Source organism: Lepidochelys kempii, chromosome 1 (assembly GCF_965140265.1).
Source record: "Lepidochelys kempii isolate rLepKem1 chromosome 1, rLepKem1.hap2, whole genome shotgun sequence".
NCBI classification, from domain to species: Eukaryota; Metazoa; Chordata; order Testudines; family Cheloniidae; genus Lepidochelys; species Lepidochelys kempii.
The window spans coordinates 110,317,386-110,328,807 of record NC_133256.1 but is presented as its reverse complement, the minus strand read 5'-3'; the positions used below and the strand labels follow the sequence as shown (position 1 = coordinate 110,328,807).

Sequence of the window (11,422 nt, the reverse complement as noted above, 5' to 3'; positions counted from 1 at the left end):
TGTCTCAGGAACAGTACAAGAGCCTCCTGAGAGGAGGGGAATGAGACACTGATGTGTGGACCCCTTCCTCAGCTGCTACTTGCACCTTCTCTGTAAATATGTAAGAGTGATTCCATACTCCATCCATGCTTCCACTTGTTTCACCTCTAGCACCATGGTGGGAAAAGACTCTCCCTTAAAAGTGACCTGCACAAAGCTTTTAAAATCAGATAAGGCATGTGGGAGGGAGTCACTCAACACAGAGCCTGCTCACCAGCCCCCTCTTACGGTTTACTGCCCCCATTTCATGTTGTTCACCCTTTGCAGTTTGCTGCCTCTCCTTCCCCTTCATTTCGTATTGTTCCCATTTGCAGTTTGCTGCCTTCCTTCCCCCTTCACTCCTGCACGGTTCCCCCTTGTGGTTTGCCCTTCTCCTCTCCGCCCCATGGCTTTTTTCCCCTTTGCAGTTTGCTGCCCCCTCCCTGACTTTTATGATTTCCCCCCTCCCCACACCCTGCAGTACTCTATCCCCCTGTTTTGTAGGCCCTCCTTCCCTTTCTTTTCCTTCCTTCCCCCCATCTTGGGTGGTCCCCCTTGTGATTCCCTCTCCCCTGTGATTTGTTGCCGGCCTCTGAGTCCTGTTGCTGCTGCACCTGGCCCACCTCCCCTTGCTGTTTGCCTGCCTCGCCCAATCCCACTTGCCCTGTGCACCCACTTGTACCCAGGTGTGTGTTCTTCTCCCTCCCCCCACCCCGCACTTTGATTCTCACTCAGTGCATTCTCCTCGTTTATATACACCCCCAAACTCCCAATGCAGCTGGAGAAGTCAATTTTCCTTGCCGTGCACACTGCTGCATTCCCCTCTCCCCTGTCCTCCAGCTCCCATGTGGCTTCATGTGGAGGAGTGGTTAGCGGCCTTCCCATTCACTTTGTCCCTTTATTATTGACATCCTCTTCCCCCCTGCACCCTCCCCCCAGATGTTCCTATCACTTGCCCTCAATGGCAGATACTCCAGAGGCTTCATCTGTGGGGGGAAGACTGAGGGAGGGGGATTTCCAACCACTGTCATTGCCCCACCTCAGCTTTTTCCCCATCCACTCCCACGGCCATCCCCATCATGTCTTCTGGCAGCAGAAGGCACAGGCAGGGACTTCACTGCCAAAATCACTATCAGTGGAACCCCCTCAGTCAGCAAGCAGGAGCAGAGCAGGAAAAGGGGAAGAAATTCCCCTCCTCTTTTGCTGCTGGGTCTGACTATAACATGGTGAAAATGGGCATTTTGGTTGGTGGGGGGAGTCTTTATTCCCCTCAAGCCCTTACAGGCCTATGGGTGTTTCTCACTTCCGTTCTGCCCCAGTGCTGCTCATCTGCTTCCCTTTGTGTCCCTGGGGAAACCATCAGCCATCTCCTACAGGGCTTCAGAGGCCCCACACACATTCAGGTGCTCGCATTCCACTGGAAGTTACCATCTAGCTGCTGGAGATGGCATATGGCAGGGGGAGCTTGGAAGGGTCCTTTGTGGTGCCCTTTCAGGGCCTTTCGTCATATGCATTATTCACTGGGGAGGCTGCAGGGTGGATAAAAATCAATGATTTTTTTTTATCAGATTTTTTTTTATTTAAATAGGATTTTTTGATAGAATGCTTTTTGAGGAAAAGATTATAGCTCAAAGATATCTCATCATGGAATAGGGATTATAAATTATAATTCTATAGTATAAGACAATATATTCATATAATATTTAAGAAAAGTTTTGTAAATGAGTTCCAATAGTTCATGGATTAGGGACCCAATCTTATAGTATTCCAGGGGCTTCTGTATAGATTATTTAGGTTAATCTTTCTATCTATCCAATGGGACTCAGTGCTCAGTCTAGAAGATACCATCAGAGATGCTTAGTTTTGCAGTTCTCAGACTGTGGATTTGTGTCTCCAGAGATAACATGTTTGTTTAACAGCAAAAATGTGTTTAAAAATAAATAATATATAGAGGTGAGAAATAAGAGACCTCAACCCTATTGTCCCTCTGCAAATTTGTGTACACAGGGTCAATCCCTTACCTCTTTCTAAAAGTGCAAAGTTTCAAAAAGTTCAATGAATAGAAGATTGTTGGGGGCAAGGACAAGGAGAAGAAGTCTGGAGATAATTGTGAGAAGGGAGGGACAGGCAGTAGAAACAAAAGTGAAACTGTTTGAGCAGCATGTTCCAGAAGTCTTGAGGTCTTTCTGAGTGTATCCTTCATTGATTTGAGATCTACCATACCATTCTCTCACTAGAAGGGAAAACCTATAATGGCAGCAGGCTGTAAAAGAGACCCAGTTTGGGAATATTTTAATGAAGTTCCTCTACCTGTAGGTAAGACAGGCATGCGTGCAAAATGCAAACGGTGTAACAAAGAAATGCAAGGCCTGGTTGCCCAAATGAAACAACATCATAAGAAATGTTCCTTCTCAGGAGGAAGTTGCGTTGAAGATGGTGAAAGGAACATGTCTGAACATGCAGGATCTTCAGCTTGGTAAACTTTTTTATTTTGTACTTTTTTCTTAAGGACTGTCTATCTCCCTTCTGAATTATTCTTGAATTGTCACGTTTGAGCAAAAAATAGTTTGTTACTCTATGGTACTATCATTTTAGATGCAATTGTGATAAAAAATAAATAGCTGAAATAGGCAGATCTTCCTTTTACAATTTCATCTTTAAAGTAGTTCTGAGTGTCAGTAAATGCAATGAGTAATACTAAAGGAGTAGTATGGGAATAATAATTAAATAACTGCATTGACTTGTTTTGTTTAGGAGAATCCATCCTCGACGTATAGGATTCTGAAGACTATCCACCTTCAAGATCACCATCATTTTCTCTAATTTCAGAGTTATCTGCCAATGACAGTGTTTCAGTCACATCATGTATGTCACATAGCCATAGTATATCACCTGTAGCAAAAAGAAAAAAAAATCCCCATCATCCAGAAACAACCACAGATAAGTTTTGTGATAAGAACCAGCAGATTACAAAAAGAGATGATTGATGAAAAAATTGCCCGGTTTGTTTATGGAACAAACTCTCCTTTCCATATGATTGGGAACCCACACTTCATTAACATGGTTCAGTCATTAAGACCAGGATACAGTCCTCCCAACAGCGCAGATGTTGCAGTCAAATTGCTGGATAAAGTGTATGAAAGAGAAATTGAGCAGTGTCGAAAAGGTCTAGAGCAGGAATGTCCAATCTGAGCCTGAGAAGGAGCCAAAATTTACCAATGTCCATTTCCAAACAGCCACAGTAATATGTCAGCAGCACCACCCGCTCCTAGAGCCTCCCACCCACTGGCAGCCCAACGGATCAGTGCCTCCCTGTCATTCCCCGCACCTCCCAATCAGCTGTTCCGTGGCATGCAGGAGGCTCTGGGGGTGGGGGATGAGCGAGGGCACAGCAGGGTCAGGGGAGGGAAGGGGTGGAGTGGGGACAGGGCCTGTGGCAGAGCCAGGGGTTGAGCAGTGAGCACCCCCTGGCACGTTGGAAAGTTGGCGCCCGTAGCTCCAGCCCCGGAGTTGGTGCCTATCCAAGGAGCTGCATATTAACTTCTGAAGAGCTGCATGTGGCTCCAGAGCCACAGGTTGGCCACCCCTGGTCTAGAGGGTAAAATTGTTTACCTGAGTCTTGATGGGTGGAGCAATGTCCACAATGATCCCGTTGTATGTGCTTCTGTGACAACAGAAGAAGGGAATGTCTTCCTTACAGAAACAATTGATACATCAGGAAATGCACAAACAGCAAAATACTTAAAAGAAGTAGCAGTAAAAGTTTTAACAAACTGAAAAAAATCCAAATGTCTAGTAGGCAGCTTGGTCACAGACAATGCTGCAAATGTATCCAAGATGAGAAGAAATTATTTAGAAGAGAGTGAAGAGAGTCCCAAGGTAATAACATACGGTTGCAGTGCTCATTTGATGCACCTCCTAGCCAGAGACTTCAGTGTTCCAGAAATAAAGGCTAATGTTGTTAAAATTGCAATATACTTCTGTAACAACCACTTTGCAGCAGCTGCTCTGAAAAAAGTGGGAGGAACCAAGCTAACTCTCCCACAAGACGTGTGATGGATCTCAGTAGTGGACGGTTTTGAGCACTATCTCAAGAACTGACCTAATCCGATGACAATCTGTGAACAAAATCATGAAAAAATAGATGGCACTGTCACAGCCAAAGTTCTCAACGTTGGGCTAAGAGAAATGTTGAACACATGCTGAGTCCCCTGAAGCCTATTGCTGTAGCCTTGAACAAAATGCAGGGAAATAGCGGTTTTATTGCTGACGCTGTTGAAATTGGAAGGAACTGAATGAGATCTTAAAAAGAGAAATATGCCATGTCAGAGTTAAATTATAAGCATTAAAAAAACAAATGGGACAAGAACTGTCTCCAGCTCATTTTCTTCTAAATATTCTCAATACTCGGTACCAGGGTCAAACCTTAACTGCTGAAAAGGAAGAATTGGCTATGACATAGACATCCAGCAATCATCCCTCCATAATGCCAATTATAATAAACTTCAGAGCTAAGGGTGCATCATTCAAGAAATATATGTTTGCTGATGATGTTTTAAAGAAAGTCACACCAGTGAACTGGTGGAAGTCACTTAAGCACTTGAATTCAGAGACTATTGAAGTGATAATCCCCCTTTTAACAGCAGTAGCTTCTTCTGCCGGTGTCGAAAGAATATTTTCTTCCTTTGGACTAATTCATTCCAAATTGAGAAATCGTTTGGGACCTGAAAAAGGAGGAAAGCTTGTTTTTCTTTTCCAGATTATGAACAAACAGGAAGATGAAGTTAGCAGCAGAACTGAGTTAGCAGCAAAAGCCAATATTTTAAGTTTCTCATGTTGACCTGGCTGACATAGTCAATTTAATTTTTGTTGTTGCTTTTTTAAATACTTCATTTAACTATTTTAGTTTAAAATAATTTTAACAAAAACAAACCTGATTTTAAAAAACTTGAATATTTAAATTAGAAAATGTATATGCTTGTTTTGTTGAAATATTCTATGTTTGCTGTTGAAGAAAAAAATCCAGAATACTTAACGTTGTTATTTTAGTTAAATAAAACAATTTAAATGTCTGTCTGGTGATGTTCTCCTCCTAATACAGCTTGGCAAGAAAATCCTCCAAATATTAATGATTAACCTGTTGAATTGGAGATAGTTCACCTCCCAATAGCTTCATAAATATCTGCTTCAATTACCTTTGGTAAATGAAATAACCAAACAATCATTCATTTTCTGATATAGCTGTAAAACTAATCTGAAAAGTTTTCTAAATAAATCACTTAAAAATGTCTAGTGTGTACCTTCTAAAAATGAAACCTACATCTATCTCTGAGTTGTGAAGGATATGTATTAAGGTTATAACAACTAACAAGAATGCACTTTTATGTAGAAATCCATGATTAAATCGAGTCTTCCTGACTAGTGATTTAAATCAAGTCCAACCTGGGAGGCTTGGTGCTTCCTCTTGCAGGCTCTGAGGCACCTCCAGAAGGACTGTTGCTTGGTCTGGCAAGGAGCAGTGCAAGGCACTCCCTGTGTCCTGGGAGAGTGCCAGCCCCGCCAGCACCAGTGACTGCCCACCTGGTCCCTGCTCCTCCCCAGCTAACAACCCCGCTCGGGTTCCTGGGGCAGCGCCACCGCCAGCCATCAGGGTGGGGTCCATGGCGGGGAGTTGAGGCAATGTCAGGGAGCATGAGAGTGGGTCCATCCAAGGTGGAGACTGTCCCTCGTGCAGTTGTCCCATCTGTGCTTCCTCTAATCCCCATCCTATCAGTCCTGCCTGCTGAGCCTACCCCTGCTGGCCCACCCTCAGACAATACCAATGAGGACTGGGTACTGGTAATGGGGGGGTGGGGTGGTCAGCACAACAGACGTAAGCTGTAAGCCCAGCACCTCATTGGTGACCTGAAAGGGGGGAAAGAGGCCTCCCACACAGCATCTGGGGGTGGGCACTGCTGAGCCACCTTGGTCCAGCGGGAGGAGCTGACCGGGGATGCTCTGGCAGCGGAGGGGGGACGACTCTGCTCCTGTCGCTCTTCTCCTGGCCCTCCAGTCAGTGCTGAGGTGGAGCTTACCTTGGTGGCTGATGGGGAGGATGCCTTCTTGGCGGTGTTGAGGAGGGCCTTGGGGCCATCTGAGGCCATGAGTCTGACCTCTGTAGCCCCAGGGGAAGACAACTGTCTGCCAGCAGGCCTTGATCTAGGTGCCAAGTCCCTTGCAGTGCCCCCTTCTCCTTCTTCTCTATCATGGCACCTCAGACCAGTGTCACCCTGTCCCTTTAACCCCTGTATCTGGTATGGTGCTACCAATGCCTCAGTGGCATGGCTGTTAGGGTCCCCAATCCTACTCCCACAGATGACCCTCCCTCATTGCTGCCACCTCTGGGGTTGCCATCCTCCCTTCCTTGAGAGTTCACCTTCAATAGATGGTATTTGTGTTCCCTCTGCCCACTCCACCAGGAGCTGCTGTGCTCCCTCCGCTGCTCAGTATTGTCAGGGGACAAGATGGGCCCTCTGAGCTGGGTGGTGCTGTGCTGGTGATGAGCCACTATTAAGGGAGGGGTAGCTGTGCCAGGGGCCACAGGGACATTGACAGAGGCCAGCTGGATGACAAGCAGGGGTCCCTGGGCTTCTTTGAGTCTGTGGACCTCCTGACTGCTGTCATGCTGTGGGATGGGACTCAGTGTTGTGTTTTTTCATTGCAGTGTAGACAGAGTGGACAGGGATAGTTGTGCTCAGGTGCAAGGTATTGGGTACAAAGACTGGAGTCTCCCTCCCCAAATTATGCCACAGAAGGGCTGGTCATATATATATAGCCACAGAGTGAACCAAACACTGAGTACAAGAGTGTTTATCAAAATATAAGATTATCCATCAAGTTGGACATTTTCTGGATAAACAATTTTCCTAGGGCCCCATGATCATCACTTAATATTGATTCCAAAACATATGATGCTAATCTCCTGTCACATCTAAAATGCAGCCTGTGGACATGCTGGTATGAAAAGTACATTCCTTTCTAGAGAGGAGAATACTCGTAGGTGTGGTATAAGTCATTTTGCTTGCTTTTATCCAAGGACCCAGTCCACGGTGTGGTATAAATTATTATTTTACTTGATTTTATCCAAGGACACAATGAATTAGTTAATCATTCCTACTGTAAAGGGGAAGAGCAAAAGTGTGTGTGTGTGTGTGTGTGTGTGTGTGTGTGTGTGTGTGTGTGGTGTTTTGTTTTTTTTAATGGATCAGGCAGCTTAATTTGGAGCCAGTGTTTTCTGGGTCACCTGTCTAAATTCAGTAACAAACCCAGCTGTGCCTCCAGATAATAAAACTTTGCCATTGGATATAGTTAGAAATGTGAAAGCGCTACTGAATTTTATTTTCTTTCTACCTAATTTTCCACCCTTGAATCTATTGCATTTGAGGGGCTCTGTACATCCTTTTGTAACAGCAGACTGTGCTTCTGTTTCTTAATCAGTTCCACAAAGAGAAACTAATTCTAAAATATTACAGAACTAAAGAAAAACATGTTCATTTACAAGCCATTAAAAAAATTAACACCCCACCACACATTTGTTTATCTGGGTGTAGAGTTACTTAAAGTGGATCGTCAAAGTATTTCTGGCTTGCTTTATGCTGCATTGCAGGAATGATTTTGATCTTTGCATTTCACTTCTTGCATGTTGTACACACATGTTTTTACAATTAACTAACCCCCTGTAAAATATACTTGGATTAAGAAATATTTTCTCTTCATTGGATTTGGGACAAGAGGTGGCACCTGCAAAGCCAGAAAAGGCAAGCCTTGCCTTATACAGCGAGATCTGTGCAGTGACACAATGTCTAATATAAAGTGTCAGTTGAACTCAGCTGAAGGCAAAGGAACAAAGAAAGATCCAGACTCAGTGGCTGCTTTAGACAAAAGGAAAGTGAGAAGTGTCAAAGTCCCTTGTGATGGAGAAATTTAAGGCTGCTGTCTTGCTGGCAGGGGTAGGGGATGCTCTTGGTTATCGAAATTTCACCCGAGAAAACAGTGCTTTAGGTGCAAAGATCCAAGAGGAACTAAAGGAAATTGGAGGACTTGAGAACCTGGTGCTGTCTGGAGACAAATGGCCAGTGAGTGACAATACCCTCATGCACATGGCTACAGCAGAGGCTGTCATCACAGGTAAGTAATGGCTGACTAGCAAACCTAGATTGGGAGGGAATAAAGCTGTGGAGCTGCTAGCTTTCTTAAAATAGGCACTAAATGATATGGGAGCAGTGAGCTTGGGAGAACCTATTCAGAGTCTAAAGACACAGCTTTACTGAATAACAGTATAAGCCCACAACTTGTCTCCCAGGGGAAAGTAATGTTCTGATAGCCACAAAAAATAACAAGGTTTGATTTCTTAGGTTTAGAGTGTCTCCCTATATTTTTTCTAAGGTTCAAAGCTAATAAAAATTAAATACTAATACAGTGGGGCACTTGGTACCTATCAAAGTGAAAAGTTGGTTAAATAAGTATTTTCTGTGCCCTAAGTTTCAGGGAACAGTACTGCCCTCTGGGAATAAACGTATTTAAAAGAATGACGCTCTTGTGCAGAAAAAATGCATATAGACTAATCATTAATACAGTACATCATGATGTCACTGGGCCATCTTAAATTCATTAAGGAGTAACCTGGTTAGAAAAATGTGTATCTTTGATCTACAGAGAGCCATTTTAAATTACTATATTTTCACCTAAAATATATTACAACAGTCACTGCTATTTATATGCATCGTTCTCTAAAATCACACAAGTTTGAACAAGTACTTCTGCATTTTCTTAAGTTATTACTTTTCTTCTTTAGGAAGCAATGGTTTTTATGTCTACTCTCTGCCCATTGAGCTAAAGTTTTTAAGATTAGCAAGTCCTTGTCATCAAAAACTCACCATTAAGCACATAGTAACAGTGTTTAGCGAGATCTTTTTATTCAAAATGAAGCAAATATTTATACCTCTCTTAAAATTAGTCTGTTTCTCTTAACATTAAGTAATAATATATATAATAATATAATAACATATAACTAAGTATTAGCATGTATAGATACATGTATGTATCGTCTAAGTTAATGCAATTTCACTTGTGCTCATATTTCATGTTTTATCTGCCTGCTGCTGAACTGTTCTAAATTTAGTGTCCAGAGATCAGTTGAAGAGAATGTTGGATACTTCATGTTTGGCTACTGGCTAACCAATGGTTTGAGGGATAGCTAATACACTAAAGATAAGGACAAGATGTCAGTCTAACATATTTCTGAATATGGTCAATGATTAAATGCACATCACGTTTCCTGCTTCTTAAGCTCTATAAAAGTCTAAATGATATCTGCTAGGCCTGACAAGTCCTGCTTGTAATCCTTTCATTATGCTGTAGTGTAATAGTAAATTGTATTATTAAAATACAACAGAAGCACAGCTATTCCTAAAAAACAACAACAACAACAAATCACCACAAGCACAGTATAACTTCCCCAAAATAATTCCCAGACCAGATCTTTTAGAAAAACATCCAATCTTGGTTTAAAATTTGGCAGTGATGGAAAATCCACCTCAATGTTGGGTAAATTGTTCTAAGGGTTAATCACCCTCACGGTTAAAAATGTATGCCTTATTTCCAGTATGAATTTGTCTAGCTTTAACTTCCAGCATTGGATGGTGTCATATCTTCCTCTGCTAGACTGAAGAGCCCATTATCAAATATTTGTTCCCCATGTAGGTACTTTTAGACGGTAATTAAGTCACTCCTTAACCGTCTCTTTGTTAAGCTACTTAGATTGAGCTCCTTGAGTCTATCACTATAAAATATACTTTCTAATCATTTAACCACTCTGATGGCTCTTCTACAAACTCTCTCCAATTTAATCAACATTCTTCTTGAATTGTGAACGCTAGAACTGGAAGCAATATTCCAGCATTTGTTGCATGAGTGCCAAATACAGAGGTAAAATTAACCTCTCTACTCCTACTCAATATTCCCCTGTTTATGCTTCCATGGATTGTATTAACCTTTTTGGCCACAATGTCGCACTGGGAGCTCATGTTCAGCTGATTATCCATCATGACCCCCCAAATCTTTTTCAGTCACTGCTTCCCATGCAAGTATGGCCTACATTTTTTGTTCCTAAATGGCCAATTAGAACGGTCAAGGCACAAAATGAGATGAAACTAGCTAGGGACATAAAGGGTTAAAAAAAAAAATCTACAAATACATGAGCAAGAGGAAGACCAAGGAGACGGTAGGCCTATTACTCAAGGGGAAATACAACAATAGAAAATGCAGCAATGACCGAGATGTTAAATGCCTTTTTTGTTTCAGTTTTTACCAAAAAGGTTAACAGTGGTCAGATTACTAACACAGCAAACTTCAGTGTAAATGGGGTAGGATCTGAGACTAAAATAGGAAAAGAACAACTTAAGAACTAGACAAATTAGGACTTAAGGACTTAAGAACTAGTCTTCAGGTTGGCAGGGCCTGACTAAATACATCCTAGAATACTTAAGGAACTGGCTGAAGAGATCTCTGAGCCATCAGCGATTATCTTTGTGAACTCGTGGAGGACAGGATCGGTACCCAAGAACTGGACAGGACAAATAAAATACCTATATATAAAAAGGGGAATAAGGACAACACAAGGAATTATTCACCAGTCAGCTTAACCTCAGTACTTTGAAAGATAATGGAGTAAATAATCAAACAATCAGTTTGTAAGCACCTAGAAAATAGTAAGGTGAAAAGTAAAAGTCAACATGGATTTGTCAAGAACAAATCATGTCAAACCAACCTTGTATCCTTCTTTGACAGGGGATAGGGGGACTTGTGGATAGGGGGAAGTAATAAATGTGATATATCTCAACTTTAGTAAGGCTTTTGGTACTGTCTCACGTGGTCTTCTCATAAGAAAACTAGAGAAACAGCCTAGATGAACCTACTATAAGGTGGGTGAACAACTGGTTGGAAAACCTATTCAGAGAATAGTTATCGGTAGTTTTCAATCAAAGTGGAAGAGAAGTGAGATCCCACAGGGACCTGTCCTGGGTCTGGTTCTGTTCAATATCTTTGTAAATGATTTGGATAATGGTATGGAGAGTACACTTATAAAGTCTGTGGATGATACCAAGTTGGGAGGGATTGCAAGCACTTTGGAGGAAGGGATTAGAATTCAAAATGATCTTGACAAACTGGAGGAATGGTCTGAAATAAACAGGATAAAATTCAATTTGGACAAATGCAAAGATCTACAGTTAAGAAGGAGTAATTAATTGCACAAGTACAAAATGAAAAATGACTGCCTAGGAAGAAGTACTGCAGAAAAGGATCTAGGGGTTATAGTGGCTCACAAACTAAATATGAATCAACAATGTAATACTGTTGCAAAAAA

At 42.2% G+C, this 11,422-nt stretch overlaps 1 protein-coding gene across 1 annotated transcript in view; it reads left to right on the top strand.

The window, feature by feature from the left end:
- Window positions 1-7,947: 7,947 nt before the first annotated feature.
- The window catches only part of ADPRHL1 (ADP-ribosylhydrolase like 1), a 33,637-nt gene continuing 30,162 nt past the window's right edge, over window positions 7,948-11,422 (top strand). Inside the window, exon 1 of the mRNA XM_073327368.1 lies at window positions 7,948-8,184. Coding sequence (XP_073183469.1) covers window positions 7,971-8,184 — 214 coding nt within the window. The 5' untranslated portion in view covers window positions 7,948-7,970. The remainder of the gene's footprint in view (window positions 8,185-11,422) is intronic.